General features: G+C 49.2%; 1 protein-coding gene across 1 annotated transcript in view; it reads left to right on the top strand.

Annotated features, from left to right (window-relative positions):
* The window catches only part of LOC142774335 (MIF4G domain-containing protein-like), a 32,828-nt gene extending 5,776 nt beyond the window's left edge, over positions 1-27,052 (top strand). Inside the window, exons 3-5 of the mRNA XM_075874729.1 lie at positions 23,472-23,590; positions 24,357-24,665; positions 26,768-27,052. Coding sequence (XP_075730844.1) covers positions 23,472-23,590; positions 24,357-24,665; positions 26,768-27,052 — 713 coding nt within the window. The remainder of the gene's footprint in view (positions 1-23,471; positions 23,591-24,356; positions 24,666-26,767) is intronic.
* The last annotated feature ends 485 nt before the right edge of the window (positions 27,053-27,537 follow it).

The following is a 27,537-nucleotide window of genomic DNA, read 5'->3' as shown; positions in this document are numbered from 1 at the left end:
CCATGCTGGTCGTAATATGGTCCAGGTGGCCTAAAGACACAGCTCTAGTAGCGTTGACACGTGGAACGAATGCAGAAAGAAGCCGTACGTAGCCTGACCAAGGCAAACAACAAAAATTCCGAAATTCCGACGAGCATCGTGCGTCCCCCTTGTGACTGTTAGAGATTACCGAGGACATTTAAACACAAAGTTGTATTTGATGACATCATCTTATATAACAGTCACAATAAAATGCATAAAGTATATTCAATAGCATTTATATATACGAAACAACACTTGCTTTTCCACAGTTGGACATGTGGTTTCGGTTTTGCTATAGGAGCATAGGGTATAGAAAGTTTGCTGTAACTCGCAAACTATTGACGCTAGGAGGATAATTTTTGTTGCAACATATATGTGAATGTTTGGGCGGGCAAGAAAAACAAAACCCTAAAGATTTATTTCGCGAAAAAAGAATGACTTTTGACGGTGGTCTACCATCTTAACAAAACTGTCAAGAACTTTACACTAACCTGAACGTATCTATCTATCTATCTATCTATCTATCTATCTATCTATCTATCTATCTATCTATCTATCTATCTATCTATCTATCTATCTATCTATCTATCTATCTATCTATCTAGTCTGTCTGTCTGTCTGTTTGTCTGTCCGTCTGTCCGTCTGTCTGTCTGTCTGTCTGTCTGTCTGTCCGTCTGTCTGAAAATATAAGCAGATTCCGCGTAGCATGGTAACTGATGCTATGCGAAGCATGCAGGGGTTAAGATGGCTGTGGTGCAGTATTTTTATTCAGCGAGACGTTACGAAATAACACTAAAAATAAAAAAATGACGCCCCGTAGCAATATGTACAAATGTTGTACACGCGGAGACACGCTGAACACTCGCATGTTTCGTATTACCAGTTGTTTTGCAGTTGCGTAACGATGAAAACAGCCACATGTTTAACCCTCGCTAGCGTATATCTACAGTGGCGGTGAAAATCTTGTGGACCACGGGAGCATGTGTCAAACAGTGCCTCTGCGCCTTACGACGGCTGCCTGCGAAGCTCAAAAGCGTGCACTGCGCACGACCGCCCTTTTTTACCTGCCAGCCCGCTGATTGATTGATTGATTGATTGATTCATTGATATGTGGGGTTTAACGTCCCAAACCCACCATATGATTATGAGAGACGCCGTAGGGGAGGACTCCGGAAATTTTGACCACCTGGGGTTCTTTAACGTGCACCCAAATCTGAGCACACGGGCCTACAACATTTCCGCCTCCATCGGAAATGCAGCCACTGCAGCCGGGATATGCCAGCCCGCTAGTTCGCTCTTTTCAACAGCGTGCGCACAGGAACGCAAGAAGAAGTGCAAGGTGTCACTCCAGCAGTCAGCGCACGAACCTTATCACAATGGTCGATTTTCGAAAAACTGACGCCATATGGACATATTCAAGATAGCGGAGTGTTTTGGACTAAGGAACTAAGGAGCATAACGCGACGCGCACCGAGCACTGCCAATAGAAATTACGTGTTTTCGTCAAGATGTGAACGCTTGGTGTTTCCGTTGCGACAGCAGGAGTGACATCTTGCGCTTCTTCTGACGTTCCAGTGCGCGCGCTGTCGAAAAGAGTGAACGAGTGGGCAGGCAGGTAAAAAAGGGCGCGCGCGCGTAATGCACGCTCCCGAATTTTGGCGGCAGCTGTCAGAAGACGCCTCGGTGCTATTCTACATAAGGTCACAAGATGAAACAAGTTTTCTAGGTAGCGTCACTCACTGTTCTCGATGCCATCCTTCTCACTCTTTAGCGTACCCTTCCCTTCGTCTGCCATCCGCGTTCGTAATTGGTCAATTCCTTGCACGTGATCTTGCAACTGACTGATGCTGTTATTTATTATTATGCAAAAAGTTCAAAACGAGTACGCATGTGCTTATATGGCTGCAGCCGCACTTTCGCCGTGACCAAAAAAGAAATCGTAGCTAGGACGTAAACTGAAGAGGAGAAGCGTTTCAGTGCGCATCAAGTCGACCAAGATTGTTTTTGGTGCTCTTTCAATGCAACATCCGCGTTTTCAACAATGCTTGGTTGCCGTAAAACAACAACAAAAAAAGGTTTTGCTCTCTTCAACTCAGCTTGTGCTATTCGAGATGAAGCACGCCATGAAGTGTAGCTATGAAACATTTCACGCGAAAGCTTTCGTGCAACTCCGTCGATGTACGTCGACGCGGATCTGCGAAGCGAGTTTATTTGACGCTTTTCATTGAAACGCCAGGAGCGCGTTTAATGCGTGTCAGCAGTGCATGCGAGTTGTCACAAACACTTGTGCGTTTGCACGTGTAGAGAGCAGCTGGAGCGTGTAATCAGGGCACATTCAGGAACGTTTCATGCTTCACCAGTTGACTAGAACCTGGCATAAAGGAGCCGAAACGGGCTGCTTCAAGACACTTCACGAGAACTACTCTCACTTTTCAGGCAGATCCCCGCACCGCACCAGAATCACCTGGCACCATGATTGTCAAAATGGGCACATCAAAAAAAAAGGCAGATCCCGCGTAAACTAAGAATCGACGATATGTGAAGCACGAATGAGAAATGTTGGTATGTCACTTTAAAATCAGCACACCCTTACGAGGTGGAGGTAAATGGTGCCGTATGACTTCCGTGTCACGATTGCGTTAGGCTGTGGCGTTTACCCTCGTCATCTATGCACGTCACGTTATACGATATTTAGTATATGTGGAGTAAGCGAAACGGCCGCGAGCACGCTATGAGCGTGGTATGCTTTCATGTTCTTACATGACATGCATGTCGGGATTATCATGTTTGCACCAGTCATATATTTCTTCATCCATTGAGGTTACGTAACACCAACTTTGGTATATGTGGAGCTAGCAAAGTGGCCGCGAGCGTATCTTGAAGGGCCCAATTTACTCGAACGTAGCGTTGACACGCGCGAACGCTGGGCACAGCGACGCTACTTCAGCAAAACCCGAGCACTCTGTAGTGTGATGCCAGGCGTAACAAGCGTCCGTCGGTGCGGCGTGACGGCAACCGGCGTGAAATGCGACATGCTGCATTTCGCGCCGATGGTTTACCCAGGCAACAATACGTCTCCCTCTTTTCGTTATGATGGGACGCCGGACATGCTGAAATGCGCATGCGTAGGAGCAACACTGCGCGGCGTGTGCCTGTGAGTATATGGCAGGACCGGTGCCCGGTGTGGCAACGCCGGCGTGACGCGAAGAAATGAACGCCGGCGAGCACGAGCACCACGTCACGTCGAAATGTATTGGCGCCTTCACTGTGGCATGTAGCCATGTTCTCAGATAACAGGCATCTCATGATTATCATGTTTGCACTAGTCACATACCTTCGTCATCCATTGCCGTCACGTACTACCAAATTTGGCATATGTGAAGCTAGCGAAATGGCCGTGAGTGCATCATCAGTGTGGCATGTAGTCAAGTTGTTACATGACACGCATGTCGTGATTGTCATGTTTGGATGTGTCATTTACATATGCCGCCTGCTCGCGTCGCGTAATACCGAGTTTGGTACATGTTAAGCTGTAGTGACACGGCCGCGAGCGCATCATGTGCGTGGCATGTAGTCATGTTGTTAAATGACATGCATATCATGATTATCATGGTTGCACCAGTCACATACGTTCGTCATCCATTCACGTGCTGTAACCCCAAATTTGGTATATGTGACGCTAGCGGAACGGCCTCGAGCGCTTCATGAGCGTGGCATGTAGTCATGTTGTTACATGACACGGATGTCACGATTTTCATGTCAGGGTCTGTCACTTGTGTTCGCCTTGCAATCGTGCTATACCATACCAGTTTTGCAACATGCCAAGCGAACGAAACCAGCGCAAGAGCTGCAGGAACACGAAATGTAAATCATGACATTCATGTCATTATTTTCTTGTTACGACTAGTCCAACATGTTCTTCATGCAGTCATGCAATGCCATACGACGTTTGGTATCGATTGCATTTTCCAAACGGACAGGAGAGCTAAAGTCGTAAGATAGATAGATAGATAGATAGATAGATAGATAGATAGATAGATAGATAGATAGATAGATAGATAGATAGATAGATAGATAGATAGATAGATAGATAGATAGATAGATAGATAGATAGATAGATAGATAGATAGATAGATAGATAGATAGATACGCTCAAGTCGCCGAAGTTTGCTAAGAAACGCTTCGCATTCAAAAAAGAAAAGCCGTCATTGCTGTGTTGCTAGTCGAGCGTTCGTACTAGTCTGGCCGTGGTTTTTCTTGCGTATGCACAAGCCGGCTGTCATCACTCGTCACAACGTCACACCGAGGTCACTGTACAGTGTCTGGAAAAATACTACCTCGTGTGCTGAGTACACGCCTTTTGTACGAGGGAGGGTGGTCCGACAAGTGATGACTGCGTTCAGTTGCCGCAAGCGGCGCTGTGAGTCCAGTGGGGCGCATGATGGTGCGAAGAAGTTTTCTCGTCCATTTGCTGCCGGAGCCTCGCTACGAGTTAGATAAGTGTTTGAAAGCTGTTATCTGTCGTATTGTTAAGTTCGATTTTGCCAGATGTGAGCAGCAACATACTTATATGTTAAAGGCTAAGGGACAATGCAAAGAAAGGACATGTTTTGTGCCTCTGTGTCGAAGCAGTTATCCGTCGAACGAGGAAAGAGTAACATTGTTTACCGCACCGACGGACCCAGACGGCTCGAAGAATAGGAAAGCAGGATCAAGAGGGCAGACAGGAGGCTGACTCCGAAGGCTTCCGTTTGCGAACCACATTTTGAGAGTGACTGCATCGAACGATCTTTTCAGATTACGGTGAATGGTGTAGTGAATGAAATCACCCGAGAGAAGCCGTGCCTGAAGCCCGATGCTGTCAATGTGTACGTGTGTGTGTGTGTGTAAGTGTGTGTGTGCGTGTGTGTGTGCACGTGTGTGTGTGCGTATGTGTCTGTGTGCGTGTGTATGTACGTGTGTGTGCGTGTGTGTGTGTGCGTATGTGTGTGCGTGCGTGTGTATGTGCGTGTGTGTGTGCGTGTGTGTGTACGTATGTGTGTGCGTGCGTGTGTTTGTGTGTGTGCGTGTGTTTGTGTGTGTGCGTGTGTGTGTGTGTGTTTGTGTGTGTGTGTGCGTGTGTGTGCACGTGTGTGTGTGCGTATGTGTGTATCTGCGTGTGTGTGTGCGTGTGTGTGTGCGTGTGTGTGTGCGTGTGTGTGTGCGTGTGTGTGTGCGTGTGTGTGTTTGTGTGCGTGCGTGTGTGAGTATGCGTGTTTGTGTGCACGTGTGTGTGCGTATGTGTGTGTGTGCGTGTGTATGTGCATGTGTGTGCGTGTTTGCATGTGTGTGTGTTTTGTGGCTGGCAGCCAACAATGAGGTGTCTGTAACGACATTATCTTCATTTGATATTGCTAAATACGAGTACTGTGAAAGCAGTCGCGGAGGTATTGTACAATAAAACGTTTTGTGAAGAACTTTCCGAAAATACGGAAAAATTGAAAGTTGGCCTCGCGCGACTCGGCCTACTGAAAGCTTCGCAGCACTTGGGAGCGCGCGGATTGAACGCAGATGCACCCACTTAGGGAGCCTTCATGTGCGCACGTCTCCGTGTTTCAGGGTGGTGACAATTCCGATCATGATTGCTTACAACTGGCTAAAACGGCCCCCATACTTGACGGGCCACCATGTTGGTTCTGAGTGGTCGCTCATTTAGATTGATGGCAGCCTGGGTTTCAATGAGTTGAGGGTAGTTTTTTATATATTAAGTTCTGAAGGCTGAAGGGTTTTTTTTTTCTGAAGTTAGCCGTGGTTTGGTATAACAGGAAAGATATGTTCGCGACTCGAGTTTGTGTAATGCCCCTGACACACGGGCACCCTGACGTCCTTTAGACAAGGGGACATCTTTCGGAAAGGCGTTCGGGCGCAGTGACACACGACAAAGGAGTAACTCCTTTCCGGCAAAGATCCTTTTCGCAAAAGCAGATCCCGCATCTACTTTTCTGGCAGGAAGGAAGTACTCTCGCATACAGTGTGCATAATTTATCAATAGAAGAAAACGTGTCGCAACACTGCGGTGCCCTGTCAGTATTGTTTTGAGCTGAGAAAATGTTTTCATTTTCAGCAGCAGTGCGATTTGTTGAAAAGTGAAGGCCTACAATCGGTCCATACTCTCAAACGCCTGCATTACGTCACTAGCGTGATCATGTTAGGGTTGGCAGCGGCAGTTGCTGTGTCGGCGACGTAGTATCTTGTAACAATGGAGTCGGCTCAGTCGGTGAAGAAAAAACCGCGCGTCCAGTGGACTGAAAAGGAGACCTGGGCGCTGATAAAGCTATGGGAGGACCATTTGAACGCCTTGCGAGGGCAAAAGCACAACGGTGGAGTGTACCAGGCGATTGCCGAGAGCCTCACCGACGCCGGTATTCTCCGTACACGGGCGCAAGTTCACAGCAAAATTGACAACTTGACACAGACATTCAGGTGTCGGAAAGGCTTTATCTCTGTCTCTGCGCTGAGACATCGCAGGACCACGATGAAACGCGGCACGCCGTCACTGACCCAGCTGGACGCAGCCATGTAAAAAGCACGACAAAAAACAAAAACAGCAAAACACCGATTGTTCATAGTTGCCAGACGAACTTAAGTTGCTCCTAAAACGCAAAAAAAAGCGAAAGAAAATTACACGTATGCGGATTATAAGCCACCAGACAAAAAAAAACACGGTTTTATGCTCCGGCGTCGTTGAATGTGATGTACATGCGCAGATTCTTTTTAATATTTGCAATCTTGCCGCTTCCACAAACAGCGCCATTTTTTCTGCAGCGTTCTTCTGTGGCACCGCCTAAAGCAGTAGTCCGGTGCCGTGTGTCATCAGCACCACTCCTTTCCGCAAATGGTCCCCTTAGGCGACAAAAGGGGTTTACTTCAAAGTACTTTACTTTTGCCCGTGTGTCACGGGTATAAAATACTGTCAAAACAGGTAGTTTCTCGCACTTGGTAGACCCACTGCAGTGGTGGAGTGAGGACATTTAGGGAGCCTATGTTTGTGAGGGGGAGAACCTCGATGTCACTATGAACGGACTTCCATGTCTGCGCGGCTTTTCTGAAGTAAATTCACCTTAACACTGCAGATACCTCAAAGGCCTCTTAGTGGAAGCCTCGAATTTGTGCTGTTTCGATGGTGAGTGGCTTCCGCTGGGCCAAGGACAGCGCGATAGAGCATCAGCATCTTGATGCTTCTTCCCAGATCTGTAGGCGACATCGAAATCATACTCCTGAGAGCGAAGCGCCCAGCGACCGAGGTGACCCAATAAGTTTTTCAGCGATGAAAGCCAGCATAGGGCGTTATGGTCGGTCACGACGGTAAAATGACGGCCGTGAAGATATGGTCGGAATCTTTGCACTGCCCAAACAACAGAAAAGCACTCCTGCTCGGTGATAGTGTAGTTCTTTTCTGGAGCGGTAACAGCACGACTTGCGTAAGCAACGACGCGTTCGCGTGAGTTTTTGTCACGCTGCAAGAGTACCGCACCGAGACCATGACTACTTGCGTCGGTGTGAAGGATGGTGGGTGCGGTGGAATCGAAGTGGCACAGTACCGGATCCGACGTGAGGGCTTGCTTCAATGCCGTGAAAGAGTTTTCGCAGTCTTCGGACCAAATGAAGAGGACGTTCTTTGCAAGGAGTTGATGGAGCGGAGACGCAAGTTCCGCGAAACCACGTATGAAGCGCCGGAAGTAAGAAGATAACCCAAGAAAGCTGCGCAGGTCCTTTTGACGTAGTGGACGAGGAAAATCGAGAACAGCGGCAAGCTTCTCGGGGTCGGGCCGAATTCCTTCTTTGCTGACAAGGTGGCCGAGAACCTTGATTGTCTTGCAAGCAAAGGTAAATTGCTTGGTGTTAAGCTGTAGACCGGCTTTTGCAAGGCGTGTGAGGACTTCGTCAAGACGTTGTAGATGCTGCGAGAACGTGGATTAAAACACTACTATGTCATCGAGATAGCACAGACATGTTTTCCATTTCAAACCATGCAATACGCCGTCTATCATGCGTTCGAAGGTGGCGGGCGCATTAGAGAGTCCAAAAGGCATCACATTGAACTCGTACAACCCATCTGGCGTTGAAAAGGCGGCCTTCTCTTTATCAGACTCCGACATTGGTATCTGCCAGTAGCCTGACCCTAAGGTCGAGGCTAGAAAAACACTCTGCGCCTTGTAATGAATCCAGTGCATCGTCGATCCGAGGGAGGGTATAAACATCCTTGCGCGTTATTTTGTTTACCACACGGTAATCGACGAAGAAACGCACTGTCCCATCTCTCTTTTGAACGAGAACAACTAGGGATGACCAGGGACTCGAGGAAGGACGTATGATGTTGTGTCGTAGCATGTATGAGACGTTTTTCTCGATGATCTTGCGTTCTGCCTGAGACACGCGATATGCACGCCGATGTACAATACGAGAGCCGTCAGTCTGGATGCTGTGAGTAGCGGTGGTAGTCATGCTGAGGGCGGGCGAGTTCACGTCAAATAGAGAACGGTGTCTATATAACAGGGCGAGCAAATCTTCAGTTTGATCAGGTGTCAAGTCATTGCTTATTGTTGTGGACACAGGTGTGGCAGAGGCATTGAATGACAGTGATTGTGACTTCTTAACATCGTTGTGGTTGTTGTTCGGAAGAGTAACAATCGCAACAGGCTCACTGTCGACCGCGCAAGATACTGTTGAGCCACAGGGGAGCAGTACGCACTCGGGCGTTTGATTTATGGCGGTTAGGTACGTAGACCCATCGAAGAAGCGAATAAGCCCTGGTGTGATCACAATGCCCCCACGTAGGGCATGACTATAAGGGAGAAGTGGTACGTCGCCATCCACAATGTCGGTGCAATTAACACTTATAATTTCTTCGATGTATGGCCGAAGTACATAATCTGACTTTGTGACAAGGCGGATGCGTCCATCGTGTTCAAGCGGAGAAGAGTCAGTGGCATTTAGATGCTGGAGGCACTGATGACATGATATGAAAGCGGACGCAGAAGTCAAGAAATCCCACCCAAGAATGATAGCGTCGGTGAACTCACGAAATACCGCGAAAACAATGTGATGACGAATGCCTTCTCTGCAGACACGAACGGTACACTGTGCAAGTGGAGGAATGAGAGCGTTGGTCGCCGCACGTAGAGGTGGGCCGCCATAAGGTGTGGTGACTTTTCGAAGGCGGGAACAAAAATCAGCATGAACAATCGAAACGGCAGCGCCAGTGTCTACAAGAGCCTCAACACGTACACCTTCTACAAACACTACTATCAAATTCGATGGTCGCTCTGGAGGAATTCTTAGCTGTCCAAAGAATGCAGTTTCTCCTCCTAAAACTGCATTGGGGAGTTTCCCGCATGGGCGTTCGTGGAATGGGAGGCGGGCCGTAGAGGCGACACTGAACGGCGACCTGGCGAACGTGACCTGCGGCGAGGCGTACGAGAATTCCCAGGCATGTCCGTATGGTATGTAGGTGATGGTGAACGGTAATAGGACGATCGGGAGGGTGGTCGTAGGTAGTTCATGGTCGGACGGAAGCTTCGATGTTCATCAGGAGCGTAGCCGCGTTGCTCGTCTTGTTGGCGCCTTCGACAAAACCGAGCGATATGTCCTCGATAGCCGCAGTAGTAACAGATTGGTCGAGGTGGGCGCTGAGGTGCATAGTAAGGTGGTGCACATGCTGGCGGTGATAACGAAGCCACAGGCGTATGGTCTGCTGTTGTAGGCACAGAAACGGTCGGTGCGGCAGAGAGGGCGGCAACCTCGGCGTACGTGCGCGTCTGGCGCACGCAGGGACTGTTGGAACAGGTCGCACGCGATGCGGAGGCGATCTCTTGTTTAATCAGGTCTCGCAAGCTATCTTTTTCAGAATGGAAAGTAATTTCCGCAGCGCAGGAAGAGCAGCTCCCGTGCAGCTCTTCACGAACGATGTCGCGGATAGGCGCATGCAAGTCGAGGGGTGCAGGCAAACGAACGTCGGTGGCATCGTAGCAAAGGCGAAGAGACTGAAGCTCGTCAAGTCGCTGACAGATGGTTATCACGTCCTGGGTGGTGGCAGGATTTTGCGTGGTGAGGGCGTTAAAAGCGACGGTGTTAATGCCTTTAATAATGTTGTGTATTTGGTCGTTCTGAGACATGCCGCTGTTTACACGCTTGCACAGTGCAAGGACATCCTCAATATAAGAGGTGTAAGGTTCACCCGGCAGCTGCGTGCGTTAAGCGAGTTTCTTCTTTGCTGCCTCAGTGCGAACTGCAGGGGCACCAAATATCTGACGAATTTGCTGCTCGAAAGTGTCCCAGTCGGTAAGATCCCGGTGGTGGTTCCATAACCAAGTTGCAAGCACAATCCACCACTTGTGAGGAACCGGTTTATGCAGCCAGGCTCGAGCTAAATCACGCTGGTGATGATGTTTTCAGATGAAGAAGATGTACAGGTGATGATGATATCAAAGAGAATAAATAGTCATTCGCTCGTCGCGCTCACAATATGATGGAACCCTTAACGAGAGGGAAGACAGAACAAGCAACCGGGTCGTTCACGATGTTCTGTGTAAACCGAATAACTCAGCTAGCCTGTTTCTCATACCCTAAACATAGCGTTTTTCCGTAATATAATTTCTTGCAGCAAGTTCAGTTCCTGCGAACGAATCTGTACAATGACTGCTTAAAAACTTACAATCTGTAAGCATTGCACAAAAATAGTAGGGCATTCAGTCATATTACACCAACCCTCCCCCTCTGCCCATAAGCCTGTATATTAGGCTAGAAGAAAAGCAAAGGGGAGCAACGATGGACCAACCAAGTTTTTCCAGGTCAGATTTTATTGCAAAGAGCATGCAAACGGCATCTGGCCTTAATGTCTTCAAACCATTTTGCCTGTTTTGCTGGAAGCTTGTGTCCTCGTAGTGGGCCTACAGTAAAGCAATAAGACTAAAAATCATACACGGCTCCGACCAAATATACGGAGTCCATATACATTTTCTCTACAAGCACTAAATAAAAGCTGAGTTTACGATATCAAATCATCTGTGTGTCTGGTTATGAAACAAGAGGACGGCACAAATAACGATGCCGTAAATAGGACATATTTGGGTTACGGGCTGACAACTGACTTGCTTAGTGCACATATTCTGCTCCGTTAAGAACCGACAGACCGACGGAAGGATGGACGGACACGAACAGTAAATCTGTCGCCTTTTATGTCATTAAAGAGAAATCCTGTTTGCGAAAATTGAGCGAGTTTTGGCGTGGTTGCGCGTGTCATTGAAGCGAAGAATGAATACCCCATAGCAAGCCGCACAAAAAGTTAGTTGTGTTGCAACTCTGCCAGACAAGAGTCTACAGGGAACGCGTTTATTGGCTCGTCTGTCTGCCTCTCCAAATGTCCTTCCTCAGCGACCAAGGTAACATTGCAGGAATGCGAACATCTGCCAGCAAAAGAAGACCCAAACGGGAGCGTCTGTAGGTGGTTTACGGGCCTGGCGTTTTCCGCGACAAATGCAGCGACGGCTTCGGAAACCGACAAAGCGCAGATAGTGAATGCATGCAGGACCACACATTCGACTTGTCATATTATGCGACGAGGAACTGCGCTTCGAATACGAGAATAAACAAGCATACTCAACCATTTTCCGCTCACATAGGCTGGCGTGCCGAACGAAGCCTAATTCATTATTATACTGTGCACGTTGTCGTGCTTACCTTGCTCAAACTGCTTTTCGTTGCATGCCTAAGTCAGCCATTTCATGAAATGTGTGGTGATATACTCAACCCACTCTCATTACGTATTTATTTATACGCAAACGTATTTATTTATTTATTTACAGGAAAGTTTCTGCGGAGAAGCTCCGAGTAGTGGGAGATGCTTGGCTTGCGGTGAGGGGGAGGGGGGGGGGCGCTCAGTGCAGGGCTCCGCTTGCAGCAGCCGCTCTGCGGGCCCGGTTGATCAGACTCGACCGACCTTCCAGGTTCTCGCTTGTCAGAAGCTCCTCCCATCGCACCGCTGTTGGATTTTGTACTGGTGTTAAGGCTGTAATAGCCTGACACTCCCACGTGACGGGGTACAGAGTGGGTTTAGCTGAACACCATGGGAAGAGAGGAGAGTATGCCGAGGGGTGCATTTTACTCAGGATGTGCAAATTTGGAAACGTGCCGGTTTGAACTTGCCTCCAGCTGACCGATTCCTCTTTATTTATTGTTCGGTGCGGTAGTGAATAAGCTTTCCTAAGTCCCCTGTAATGGTTCAGGATGGCCGAATTGTCGCAAGGGGCTGGAACGAGTTCCTCAGAGGTGGAGTTGGAAGGTGCTCGGCTCGCATACCCTCGAGCTACCCTATCCGCTGCCTGATTCCCCTCCAGTCCCATGTGGCTCGGAGTCCATATAATCCGATGCTAAATTCTGAGTGGATGTGTAATGGAGTGCTCGCTAGTGTCTGTAGCGCTCAGGATGGCGTTGAGAGCGGGTTGGCTGATGCACCCCTGTAGGTAGTTGCGGCAAGCTGCTTGAGAGTCCGTGAGAACTGTCAGCGACCTTCGTTGTCTGTAGCCGAGGGCGAGAGCGAGTACGATGGCGGTTTCTTCAGCCTCGGTGATGTTGTGGCACCGCACGGAAGCGCTGGTATGTTCTGTGATTGTGTGGTCCACGACTGTGGCTACAGCCTTATTGTTTGCATGGTCGTAGTTGGCGGCGTCAAAATAAGACGTAGTGTTCTTGTGTGCATAAGTTCGCTCGAGGGCTTCCACTCTGGCTTCCCGCCGGCCCTGATGTAGTCGGGGATCCATATTGCGGGGGATGGGAGCGACCTTATAAGTGGCACGAAGTCGGTTCGGAATGGGCTTGCGATGAGCTGCGTCGTGAAACTGGCTGATGTACCCAAGGCGGTGGAGCAGGTCACGGCCTGTAGGTATTTGCGTGAGCCGCTGCTGTTGTGTGGCTAGTTGCGCTTAACAAAGTTCTTCAAAGGTGTTGTGTAGGCCCAATACGAGGAGCTTGCTAGAAGAACTGCCCGGTGGTAGCTTGAGTGCCGCTTTGTAGGCCTTGCGGAGCATTGCGTCTTCTTGGTCCTGTTCGCTTTTGGTGAGGCGTTGGTAGGGCAAACTGTATGTCACCCTACTGACCACGAGGCTACGTATGAGTTTCAGGGTGACCTCCTCGCGTATGCCATGGCGACGAGTGGCTACCCGAGATATGATTCGGGCCACTTGCAGGGTAGTGGTGCGGAGAAAGGAAAGTGTGTGATTCACATGGCGGTTCGACTGCACCCACATGCCTAATATTCGAATGGTGGATTTCTCTGGGATTTGTTTGCCAGCAAGGACGACCTGGAGGCGGGAGCCTTAGTTGTTCTGCGCTAATGGTGGGAGCTTGCGTCGATAAATTCGTAGAAGCTCAGATTTTTCTGTTGCACAGGCCAGGCCTCGTGACTGCGCGTATTGCTCGACCCGTGTGGCTGGCTGCTGCAGGTTATATTCTTTTTCTCCAAGGGACCCCCTCGTGGCATAGACGGTGATATCGTCCACATACATTGCGTGATGGATGCCATCGATGCGGTGGAGTTCATGTGCCCGGCCAACCATAGCTACATTAAAGAGTAGCGGGAAAATCACTGAGACTGGCGGGGTGCCCTTGTTCGGAACCCTAATAACATGTGGTCGGATGGAGCCGAGACCAACTGTGGCAGTGCGGTCCGACAAGAAGGCCTGAACATAACTGTAGACGCGCTGCCCACAATGAAGAGCCTCGAGGCCCTCAAGTATGGCCTGGTGGCTAACGTTATCAAATGCGCCCTTAATGTCTATACTCAAGATAATGTTTTTTTTCCTTGCTGGGGGGGGGCGTTATCGATGACTTCTTTTAATCGTAGCCATACATCCTGCGTTGAAAGATGTGCCTGGAACCCGTACATTGAGTGCGGGAAAAGGTCATTGTCTTCGAGGTAATCTTGCACGCGATTAGTGATGACGCGCTCGAAGAGTTTACCAAGGCAGGAAGTGAGGGATATTGGTCGGAGGTTTTCGATCTGAAGTTTTTGCCCGGCTTCGGTATCACTATGACCTCTGTGTGCTTCCATTCGGGAGGAAGCGTGCCACGCTGCCAATGATCATTGAAAAACGCCGTGATTTCTTGTACGGCGCGGTCGTTGAGGTTCCTGTTAAGGGAGTACGTGATTCCGTCTGCCCCAGCAGCTGTGTTGCAGTTGCTGCTGCGAATGGCTGCGTAAACTTCGTCCACCGTTATTGGTTGGTAGAGAGTGTCACTGGCACGTCCAAGTATGCAGCCTGAGATGCGGGTGGGTAGAAATCGCCAAAGCAATTTCGCCGGACTTGGTCCAACAGCTCATCGTCTGTACCCTCAAAGGCGTGGAACAGGCGCATGACTGACTTATTCGTCTCATTTTTTGTTGGAGTGGGGTCCATCAAAACGCGAAAAATGTGCCACGGCGGGCCGTGCCCAATGAGCCTCGAAGAGAGTCACTAAACTGGGCCCAATTGAGTCGCGCCAGTTCTGTAGCGTACTGCTCTGTCTGAGTGGTGAGTGCGGCGACCCTTAGCTTGAGGCGTCAGTAAAGTTTTTGCGTCCTCTATCTGTGGATGAGGCTCCTTCTGGCTTCCCACAGATGTAGCAGATGGCCGTCCACTTCTGGCAGTGGAGGTGTTCTGCTAATGGTGGTGGTCCAACCCTCTCGAATTTCTTTAAAATGAGTGGACCAGTTGGTGAGGCTTGTGAGGCTGTCGAGTTAATGTTCACTCTCACGACGAAAGGCGTCCCAGTTTGTGATGAGTGCTTCTCCAATAGATCGACGCACTCCGCTCTCTGTAACTTTGATTGATATGTGGGGTTTAACGTCCCAAAACCACTATATGATTATGAGAGACGCCGTAGTGGAGGGCTCCGGAAATTTAGACCACCTGGGGTTCTTTAACGTGCACCCAAATCTGAGCACACGGGCCTACAACATTTCCGCCTCCATCGGAAATGCAGCCGCCGCAGCCGGGATTCGAACCCGCGCCCTGCGGGTCAGCAGCCGAGTACCTTAGCCACTAGACCACCGCGGCGGCGCTCTCTGTAACTTTTGAGCGCAGAATGAAGTGGTCGCTGCCCAAAGATTCCTGCAGGTTGTCCCAGTTATAGTTTGCACGGCCACGGGCGAAGGTGAGATCGAGGCAAGTGTCCCTGCACACGCTGTTGCCAATCCGGGTAGGGAACGCGGGATCCGTAAGCAGTTCAAGCTGATTTTTTTTTTCAAATACAACGGGTACTCACCTCATAAACACGGTGAGAAGTAGTCGCCTTCAAGCAGTCTCACTTCACTTGTGTAATCCAGCGTTTCTGTTGGTTAGAGCAAGCCGGGAAGCGGTAAAGTCTCCAGATGGTTTCGCATTGTGGCATGCAGCACCCTGGCATTTACACTTCAAAGTTCTTGGAGGTGCGCTTAGCGCGAAGATGGTGTCGTAGCGGAAGCTACGTCTACGGGGTAATCAAACGCAGCTCATACCGCAGCTCGCACACCTGCGCCAACATGCAGCTGGTGCAGTGCGGCGGAGCAGGAACGCCTGGCCGCATGAACCAACATGGCGCCTGTTGCCATGGAAACCGGAACTGGCAACATTGTGTTTTAGCGGGCGGCGGCCAGTGTTGGGTCAAAGGCTGACACCCCCATAAAACACGGAGATGCGCGCACATGAAGGCTCCCTACACCCACTCGCGCCGCAGCGCACCAAGCGGGCGCCATCGGCAGTCATCAGCGACGGAGTCTTTCCTCGCCCGTGCTCAGTACACTAGGTAGTATTTTTTCAGACACTGTAGTCACTGACAGGATCTAGCAAAAGCGCGTTCACTGGGTCACAGCACGAACAAAACAGAGTAGGAGAAATGGACTCTTTACAACTGCACGAACTACGATGTACGACGCGAGACGCCTCGGCCAGTGGTGTAAAATATCGAGCTGCACAACGTTGCCAATTGAGTAACGCACGTCCCGCTTGCTTTTTCAATGCGAAGCATTTCTTAGCGAACTTCGGTGACCTTGAGTGTATCTATCTATCTATCTATCTATCTATCTATCTATCTATCTATCTATCTATCTATCTATCTATCTATCTATCCGCCTGCGACTTTTAGCTCTCCTGGCCTTTAGATGATGGAATCAATACCAAACTTGGTATGGCCTAACATGATTGTATGAAGAACAAATTTGATTAGTCATAACATGTAAATCATAATATGTATGTCTTGAGTTCATTATTTACATTCACGGTCCTGCAGCTCTTGCGGTGGTTTTGTTCACATGGCATGCTGCAAAACTGGTATGGTATAACATGATTGCATAGCAAACAAAAGCGATGGACGCTGACATGACAATCATGACATGCGTGTCATGTAACAACAAGGCTACATGCCATGCTCATGATGTGCTCGTGGCCGTTTCGCTAGGGTCACGTATACCAAATTTAGGATTAGGGTACATGAATGGATGACGAAGGTATCCGACTGGTGCAAACATGATAATCATGAGATGGGTGTCATGCAACAACCTGACTATATTCTATGCTCACGATGCACTCTTGGCCATTTCGCTAGCTTCACATCTACAGAACTCGGTGCTATGTGACTCCGATGGATGACGAATGTGTGTGACTGGTGCAAACAAGATAATCGTAAGATGCGTGTATTGTGAGAACATGGCTGCATGCTACGCTCATGATGCACTCGCGGCCGTTTCGCTAGCTTCACCTGTACCAAACTCGGTATTAGGCAAGGCGATTGAATGACACAGGTTGAATGACACACCCAAACATGATAATCACGACATGCGTGTCATGTAAGAACATGACTACATGCCACGCTCATGATGAGCTCGCGGCCGTTTCGCTAACTTCACTTATACCAAATTTGGCATTACAGGGCGTGAATAAATGACGAAGGTATGATACTGGTGCAAACTTAATAAACATGCGATGCGTGACATGTAACAACATGACTACGTGCTACGCTCATGATGCGCTCTTGGCCGTTTCGCTAGCTTATATGTACCAAACTCGGTATTACGCGACGCGAACGGAAGAACATAGGTGAATGACACATACAAACATGATAATCGTGACATGCGTGTCGTGTAACAACATGACTACATGCCACACTATTGATGCGCTCGTGGCTGTTTCGATAGTTTTACATATGCCAAATTTGGTATTACGTGACATCAGTGGATGACGAAAATATATGACTGGTGCAAACATGATAACCATGAGATACGTGTCATGTGAGAACGTGACTATATGCCACAGTCAAGGCGCCAATACATTTCGACGTGGCGCGGTGCGCGTGCTTGCCGGCGTTCATTTCGTCACGTCACGCCTGCGTTGCCACGCCAGGCGCCGGTCCTGCCTTATACTCGCGAGTGCGCACCGCGCTGCATTGGTTTGCCGCAAGCGTGTTTCAACGCGTCCGGCGTCCCTCCTTCACGAAAATGGGGAGACGCCGTACTGTCTGGGCAATCGGTGCGAATTTCGCGCTGGTTGCCGTCGGGGACAGACGCTGGTCGCGCCGGTCGCGCCTGGCGTCGGGCTATAGAGTGCTCGTGTTTTGCTAACGTAGCAACGTTGTGCCCAGCGTGCGCGCAAGTGAACGCTACATTAGAGTATTTTGGGCCCTTCATGCGCTCGCGGTCGTTTAGCTAGCTACACATATACCAACTTTTGTGTTACGTGACCTCAATGGGTGACGAAATATATGACTGGTGCAAACATTATAATTCTGACATGCGTGTCATGCGTGTCATGACAACTTATCATGCTAATAGCGTGCTCGCGGCCTTTTCGCTGGCTCCACATATATCAAATTTGCTATCACGTGGCGTGAATGGGTGACGAAGCTAAACGACACATCTCAACATGATAATCATTACATGGAAGTCATGTACAGCGTCATTTACCTCCACCTCGTAACGTTGTACTGATTCTGCAGTGGCATATGAACCTCTATTATTTGTGCTTCGCATATCATCGATTCCAACTGTACGTTGCATCTGCCATTTTTTGTGTTGTATCGGTTATGTTCAAAAAGGTAACCGTATATTCTACGACTCCATTGGTTCCCTTTGTTTCACTTACATGTATTCACCGTAGCAACTGAACACAGGCATTCGCTTTTTGATTGAAATTTTGAACCTTGTAGGGAGTGCTACAGGAACATAGGCGAGGGGCATAGAGAAAGGTGTTGCTACTTTAGAAACTTGTTTCATCTAAGGACCTTAATTTGACACCCGTTCCCGTGGTCCGCAACAAAGGCGTAGCCAGAGGGTGGCACAGCGGGAATTTACGCCCCAGGAAATTATTTCTCACCATGGCATAGAGAGCGGAAAATTGCCTTATTAAGGGAATGCCCCTACCGAAAAAAAATATTCTGGCTATGTGCCTCGTCCGCAACAATTCGACCACCATTGTGAACCATTTTCAGTGAAAGGCGCTGAATCATACACTGGATGTTAACTCGACGTGACGCCGGTATAATAGGAGTAAATGTGTAATGTCTATAAAATTAGACAGCCAGCTCTGCAACCATAATCGACGTTTCACGAATATTATGCTTCGAGGGCAACTCCGGATCTGATTTATTGGTTGTGTAAAGAGGAAGAAGAATATGTGCCGCAGTGGGTCACACGTTTAGCGAAAGGAGCCAAGCGCAAGCGTTTGCCCCGGGTGCTTTGATTCCTGGGTCCGTTGCTACTCCACCACGACCTCCACTTCGGCCGACTCCCCAGCCTGTACGAGTACCAACGACGCCACTTCCAGCAACACAACAGCGCTATAATGGAAACTCTTGGCGCACAGTTGACAATCGTCCAATCTGTTATGCATGCGGATATCCAGGTCACGTGGCGCGCTGCTGTCGCCGACGCTTCGCAACGGGCCCGGCTGCAGCTCCGAAGTACTCTGACGACTCTTTCACGGCCCCGTACAACGCGCAACGAGAAGTGCCCCGTCAATGCGACCGACAATCAGTGAAACGCGACCAGTCCCCATCCGACCTAGACCACCACCATGCTGCCGACAACCGACCATTCGGTCCCCGTCGCTCATCCTCACCACGCCACTACCGTTCTCCGTCCCCGCTGCGTCGCCGACCGAACCCCCGTAGAGACGGAAAACTGACTGCCGCAGCTCCGGAGGCACGAGCTGCGAAATCGTCGCATTGTAGAAGTCCTCGCCCTTCCCCACAAACGTTCTGGAACTGTTTGTTGAAGGTCTACGAACTCTTGCGCTTGTTAACACGGGTGCCGCCGAATCTGCGATGAGTCAAAAACTCTGCCGTTCGATGCGAAAACTAACGACGTATTGCTGAATACCGCGAGCGCGCAACCTATTCTACCAGTCGGAGCATGTACGGCGAGAGTAATCATTCAGGACGTCCTGTACCACATCGACTTTCTCGTGTTGGCCACTTGTTCTCACGGCGTGATACTTGGATGGGATTTTCTGTCACGCCACCATGCCGTAATTGACTGCGCCCACGCGAAGGTGGAATTTTCTGTGTTTTCTGATGCGCCATCTACCGACAATGAGCTCACTCACCTTGGCAAGCTTCTTGTTGCTTCCGACATAGATGTTCCCCCTCTTAGTGCCGTCGTTGTCCCCGTCAATCGCACTGAATTGTCCGGCTCTACAATTGTGTTCTCCCCATCTGACGTTTCCAGTCGCCGCTATGGTACGTCTCTACGCCGTTCTGCCACCTCACCAAGATACTTCCGGAATTGTCGTTTGCAATCCTAGTTCATGCCCTCTCACCTTAAGAGCTCACGAAACACTGGGCTATGTTCTTCCTGTTGATGACAACGCTATTGTGCCTATTAAGTCCCATGACCCTGGCCAGCAACTTCAACTGAATGCTGTTACTCCTCCTTTTACGCGGTATGACTACTCCTCGGATATCTTCGATCGTTACATCTACAGCAAGCTTCCTCCGGATCAAGATGTTAGCTTCCCCCAGCTAACAATCCTCCTTCATAAATTCCGAGATTCATTTCACCTTCCTCAAAAGGCACTGAGTCAAACTAACACCGTCGCTCACACAATCTACACTAGAACGCACCCTCCTGTGCGGCAACGCCCCCACCGCGTATCACCCAAGGAACGAAGTGTAATTGTAGAGCACGTGGACGATATGCTTCAGCGTGGTGTCATCAAGCCCTCTTCTATCCCCTGGTCTTCACCTGTTGTTCTAGTGAAGAAAAAAGACGGTTCGATTAGATTTTGGGTCGACTACCGGCGACTGAACAAAATTACACGGAAAGATGTGTACCCTCTTCCCCGCATCGACGACGCAATCGATTGCCTACAAGGTGCCGAATTATTTTCTTCGCTGTACTTACGTTCAGGTTACTGGCAGGTTCCGATGGCAGAGTGTGACCGCCCCAAAACAGCGTTCGTTATGCCGGATGGCCTATACGAATTCACGGTTATGCCATTCGGTCTGTGCAATTCACCTGCAACGTTTGAACGAATGATGGACAGCATTTTACGCGGCCTTAAATGACAGATATGCTTATGTTACCTTGATGACGTTATCGTATTTTCTCTTGATTTCCCTACCCACGTCGACCGTCTGCGCACGATTTTTCAGTGCCTTACTAATGCAAACCTGCAGCTTAACCTAAAGAAGTGCCGCTTCTGGGCTCGCCAACTTACTATACTTGGTCACGTTGTGTCAAAACATGGAATTTGCCCCGATCCACTTCGAGCCGTAGCCAACTTTCCGAAGCCGACTTCACTCAAAGAACTTAGGAGTTTCATTGGCTTGTGCTCGTATTTTCGCCGTTTCGTCCACAACTTTGCATCAATAATATCCCCACTTACGCAACTACTGAATGGTCCAGCTAATCTTTATAACTGGACGCCGCCATGTGACGAAGCCTTCCTTACACTGCGCCGCCTGCTTACGTCGCCACCCATTATACGCCATTACGACTCAAGTGCCCCCACTGAAGTGCACACAGATGCCAGTGGCGTTGGTCTGGGAGCAGTACTCGCGCAACGAAAGCCCGGTATTCCAGAGTACGTTGTCGCATATGAGAGCCGCGCACTCACGAAAGCGGAAATGAACTACTCCGTAACTGAAAAAGAATGCCTCGCAATCGTTTGGGCGTTAAGCAGGTTTCGTCCTTACTTGTACGGACATAGTTTCGACGTTGTGACAGACCACCACGCACTTTGTTGGTTGCCGTCGCTAAAAGATTCTTCAGGTCTCCTTGGACGTTGAGCTCTTCGCCTACAAGAATTCGACATTCGTGTCGTCTACAGCTCAGGACGAAAACACTCTCATGCGGACGCCCTCTCACGATCACCAGTGAGATCCAGCGCAGACCTGAATTCGGACGCCAACTTTTCCATCGCTCCCATTTCCGTCTCAAGCATGTCGTCTGAACAGCGGAAAGACCCATGGATAAAATCTCTCGTTAACATTCTTTCCGACTCCTCAACGTCTGCGTACCCACGTGCTCTTCGCCGCCAAGGAAGGAAAATAGAGGGAAAAGAAAGGCAAGGAGGTTAACCAGCCTATAGGCGGCCGGTTTGCTACCCTGCGCATGGGGGAGGGATGGGGGAGATGAAAGAGAGCAGAGAGGCAAGATAGAAACAGCACATTTGGCAGCACATGCGCGCACACTCAGTCATAGTCCAGTCTTGTCTTTCGCGGTGAGCCACACATTTCGAGATACGGGATGCGCAACTATACTGCAGAAACAACCACGCGGATGATCGTAAATGGCTCTTGGTTATACCACGCCACATGCGATCTGACGTCTGTGGGTATTTTCACGCCGACCCACAACATGCTCACGCTGGTGTATTAAAAACATATCACCGGATCCGCCCCCGTTACTACTTGCGTGGTATGTACACCTTTGTACAAAAATACATTCGGTCCTGTTCCTTATGCCAACGACGAAAGACAGCGACCCATTCACCCAGATTATTACAGCCTCTACTGAGTCCGGCGCGCCCTTTTGACCTCGTTGGAATCGATTTATATGGTCCGCTTTCGTACACTGGCTCTGGAAATTGATAGATAATTGTCGCAGATCATACCATCATATCATACCATCTGACGAGGTACGCTGAAACAGCTCCACTACCTAGGGCTGGTGCACGTGACGTAGCCAATTTCATGTTGCTACGCTTCGTACTGCGTCATGGGGCACCACGTGAACTACTGAGTGATCGAGGGCGTGCCTTTTAATCAGAAGTTGTACAACAACTCCTTCGGGCATGCCGCACGGTGCACTGCACCTCTACGACCTACCACCCGCAGACCAACGGTCTTACTGAGTGCTTCAACCGAACGCTAGGAGACATGCTCACCATGTATGTCAAATCCGACCAATCGAACCGGAATGTAATTCTTCCATTTGTGACTTATGCGTACAACACCGCGACGCAGTCAGCCACAGGCTTCTCGCCTTTCTTTCTTTTATATGGGCGTGAGCCATGCTCCACCCTCGACACCATTTTGCCATATCGTCCCGACGTCTCAGAGTTCAATTCTCTCTCTGAAATTGTGCACCACGCTGAAGAATGTCGTCAGTTGGCCCGATGATTCACCTCGGACAAGCAAGCACTCGAAAAAGACCACCACGACCGCTACCAGCAAGTCGAGACTTTTGCCGAGGGCTCGCTCGTCTGGCCCTGACTGCCCTTCCACTCCCCAGGTCTGTCCTCTAAGTTTGGCCCCAAGTTTCACGGTCCTTATCGCGTGGTCGAACGTCGATCTCATGTCACATACGTGATCGAGCCGGTCACGCCATCTACAGACAGGTGACGCCTTGGTCGTGAGATTGTCCACGTAAGTCGTCTCAAGCCCTATCACGAACCACTCCTACTCTTGTCACCTTGACTTGCCAGGATGGCTCGTCTTCGTCGCCGGGGTATTGTAGAGAGGAAGAAGATTATGTGCCGCAGTGGGTCACACCTTTAGCGAAAGGAGCCAAACGCGAGCGTTTGCCCCGAGTGCTGTGATTCCTGGGTCCGTTGCTGCCGCCCGCTTTCCGCATCCATAGACCTGCTGTGCAAGTACTACTTGCGTCAATAATCCTTGTTTCAGTTGCAATAAGCAACTTTTGCTGTTGCACTGTTCAGAATGATTTTGGTCGAGCTTGGCGGAGTTGTATGTGGAATCGCTATCGAGGAACTAGATCGCGATTTGATTTTTTTGATTTGCCCTGATTTCGATCAAATTAAGTTGTTCGTGTGACACCAGTATTGCATCACCTTGTAACATATTCGGCATTGTGTAACAGGGCTGTACACTAGACCATTATTGAATATATTTCATAATTAACCATTTCTCAGTGTAGTATGAAATCACCAGACCAGTGCACTTTAAACACGAAATTTCGACGTCTCTATCGCAACGTAAACCATACACCTTGTTTTCTTCAGAGCCTGACTTGTTGGCGCCAGAGGTAGTGGATGTACTTGTGCGTGTATTCTTATGGCAAACCATCCACGACGACGACAGTGCTGAGCTGGCGGCGAAGTTCTGCACCCGCGTCATCAGGGTGAGCAATTAGCGTATGAGAACGACCCTTGCTTTTTGAAGGGAATGCTTCACTGGACCGTCAGATTCGGAAAGTTACCGGCATCCTGCGACGGTGTCCCTCGTCGGCGATCACGTCAGCGGCGTAACTATGGTCAAGTTCCGCAATGAATTATCGTGCGATGAGGTCACGATATGTCATCACGGCGTCACAGATGATCAAAAACATGTGACGTCCTCACGACGTCGATTTCACAGCGTTCACTGTGACTCTGATGCGTGTTTCGCGGAGGCCTAGCAAGCTTTATTCTGATCACCTTTATCAATATGATTCGAAACGAATGAGTGCGTTGCGACACGAAATAGACAAGTGGCACACAGGGCAGGTATTCAACTCTCGGTTGCGCTTCACTGAGCAAATATCAGAAAAAAAATCGTAACAGCAAGCAGAAGGCGCGGTAACATTCGTTAGTCGTACACGTCTTGATGAAATCTATGAATATTTAACTTTACTGATGGAAATGAGAAAAGACGATTAATTGCGAGATTCGACTGGTCCGTGCTAGATCATCCAGCTATATATAGAGGCTGGGATATTTTGCCTCCGTGTATAGCGTCCCTGGCTTGCGGGATATACCGTTTTCGATGGTCGACTTCTGAGCTGAGCTGAATTCTTATAAGCTGGTTTATTACGCTTTCGCGTAAAGAACAACTTTTATTCACCACCCACTGATTTCAAAACCACTTGTTTACTTCTCCGCGCCTTTATTGTTTGGATATTACCACAGGCTGAGTTCGACGGGGGGTTCGTCGATCAACTCTTGTGGACCTGCCGCAAGTGGCTTAAGCAACACGACGTCCCGGTGCAGAGCTCCACTTTTTGGGCGCCACTGGAGCCGAACACTCAGAAAAATGCCGGTCAGAAACTGATCGCCTTCGTGAACTTCATGGCCGCGCTTCTGTCGGACGTGCCTGAAAATCCAGGAGCTGCATCGATGGGCTCGCTTCACTGCGGACACATCTTCTCTATGGCGGCGCTTCTGTGTGACTCCTGCAGGCTTGTCGTGAACTCGCCTCAGCTGGACTACGAAGCTAAGGTATGCACTCATCATCGTCACCACAACCACTATGGCTTGCTCTAGGGCACGCGCGCCGTAAACTTTTTTGGTGAGCCTAGACAAGTGTGGTTGCGAAGCGCCTACGAAGCTGTGATTATCCAGCATCTTACGCTTTAACGAATCGCCCAGTAGTCCTTTGTAAAAGGTACTGTGTGCTCCTATGTATTTACAAATGCAGTAAAAAGCTCGTCAATGTGGGAAACGGGGTACTTTTGACGTGTCCTTTTGTTCCGGCCAGCATACTCACTGTTTGATTACATGAAACTCGGTAATGCGGGCACATTTAGACGATCCTAGCAGGGTGCGGAGTGCAAAACACCGCAAATGTGCGAGTCAAAAGAACTAAAACGGCGTTCGCAGGCAACAGAAACAAGGTTGTACAGGGTGGATTGCTTTTTTGATCATGCAGTTAGAGAGCACAGTTTCATTGACATAACAGAAACAAGGTTGTACAGGGTGGATTGCTTTTTTGATCATGCAGTTAGAGAGCACAGTTTCATTGACATCTGAGTTTGTGAGACAGCAGCTTCGTTTTAACTTGATGCACTACGCGCGCCATGTCGCAAAACTCATGCACGTGGAAGAGGTTTGTGATGAAGAGCGTGCAGGTTTGGTCGGCAGGCTGGCATAAAACTCATTTTCTGTATTGTGATGGGTGAGCCGTCAATTGCTGGCCATTTTTACCCGTAAGGGGACCATTGTCAGATGCGCTTAATGGTGGCAATGGTGGCATGCAGTACGCAATAAGGGAGTCGTAAAGAGAACGTTTTGGGCTAAAAAGAAACAGTGAATGTGGCACCTTGGTCGCATGCATCGTGAATAAAATGCCAGAATGAAGAAAATTTGCTGCTTTCACGCCGATCGTATATGAAATAACTGCAGCATTTACGTATCCATGCACAAAATGAAAGTATATAAAACAGACGTTATCCTTATGGTTTGCTTATCGCTTTCGATGTTTTTGACATTGAGTGAATTCTGATATTTTTGGCTGGTCCCGCATTATTCGAATTGAAGAAATCTTACATATATTGTTTGTGTTGTGGCTGAGGATCATCATTTAAGGCTTAGCCCATAGTGACGTGTCCGTAGCACTCAAGCACCCGCTCTGTACTGATTGCCGTAGCGCGACTGGCGGTGCAATTGTAGGCTTCTTCCGCGCATTGCTGCATCGGTTAGCATCACTTGTTACCCGTATGTGGTCTTTTTTCCAAGATATTTCATGCACTAGCGTGGATATGTGGTACAACGGTGAGCTCGGGCTTGTGCTTCATGTTCCGGGCAGGCTTTTTAACCGCAAGGCTGTTTAAAGGCGGCGGTAAAACCCTGGGAATCGGTCATCCGCACTATTTAGCCCAGGTGCAAGAGTGAAGCGGGACGAGAGAGAGAGAGCGCGCGGACAAATCCATTAGGGTAACAGGGGAGTCTACTGTAACTAGTGAAGTCACACGAGTTGAGCCGGTCCTCGGCGATCGCATTTCGATGGAGGCGAAATGGGCGAGGCCCGTGTGCTGTGCGATGTCAGCGCATTTCAAAGAACACAGATGGTCCAGATTCCCGGAGCCCTTCATTGTGGCGTCTGTCATATTCATATCGTGGTTTTTGGGACTTAAGATTCCCCATATTATTCGTGTTACTAACGAATTTAGCCACTAGAGGGTGTTGGTTGAGCACGCTACAGAGAAAGCGTAGCTATGTGGAGCTACTGAACCTGGTGGGGTAGGAGGGCGAAGGCGAAGCTATAACGGTAGTGAAACACGTGGTGTAGAGAGGAGGAGGAATTAGCAGAGTGGATGACGTTGCCAGCGAAATAATTCCGTCAATGGTAGAGCGCGTTCAAGCACAGGCTGCACTGGGAAAATAGCAGGTATTGGGCGCCGAGTGATGGCGACCTGATGCCGTCACTCCTGCTGTTTAATCGGCCTTCGTGAGGTTTTCATGTTTATAGCTGTGGGTAATTGTTTATTAAGTCGGACTACCCATTTTTACTGACTACAAAATAATACGTGACAAAGAAAGTGTGAAGAAACTGTGAGATTCGCTCATACAAATATGCTAAATTTTCAAAACTTTCACTGCAGGTCGAGTGCCTCCGCAGAGCACTAACTACAGCCGGCGAAGCTGCTGAACGAGGTGCCCCTGCCCGCATGGCGGCGCTGGTGGACTGCTTGCGGGACGCTTTCCTGTCGTCGGATGTTCCCGAGGAAGCTCGCTTGACCCTACTCGAACTTCTAGAGCTGCGTGCTTCAGGCTGGAAACTATCCCTGGAGCAGCAGCTTTACTATACCAGCTTCAACGACGCTGCCGGAGACGAATATGCCAATAAGCAAAACTCGTCACTTCTGTCATGCCGCGCCCCCGAATGAGACTTTATTACAGTTTGTACTCGGAGACGGAAGCCAACCGTCCAAACGTTTCCCACGGCGCTCAAGGGAAGCGTCTTTTTCCCCCTTTTAAATAAACTAAGGACTTTTTTAGAAGCTTATCTATGGCTTTTTCGTTTGACAATACGTGACTAGCTGTCGTGGCACAGGGGACAAAAGGCGACGTTACGAGTACAGTATCACCGTGGTTACGAGTCACCTGGTTAGGTCTGTAGCCTCACACTGTAAGTTCATCACGCGGCGCAACTGCTTTGAAAGAATGAAATACAAGAGCAGAATATCATTGCGGAGCACTAGGAGAAGCTTATACAATATAGGCAATACAACAATGCTTCAAAATGTGTTTTTGATAACAAATACGTATCATTTTAAAGAAAAAAAAACACAGAGCAGTGGTAGTGCAGACTCCGGTTTTCCATACAAAAGCTTTACTACAGGCTTTCGTACATGAACAGTAACATGGGGGG

This window comes from Rhipicephalus microplus, chromosome 10 (assembly GCF_043290135.1).
Source record: "Rhipicephalus microplus isolate Deutch F79 chromosome 10, USDA_Rmic, whole genome shotgun sequence".
Classification (NCBI taxonomy): domain Eukaryota; kingdom Metazoa; phylum Arthropoda; class Arachnida; order Ixodida; family Ixodidae; genus Rhipicephalus; species Rhipicephalus microplus.
Note: the sequence above shows the minus strand (reverse complement) of the source record. Positions and strands in the feature narration are given on the sequence as shown.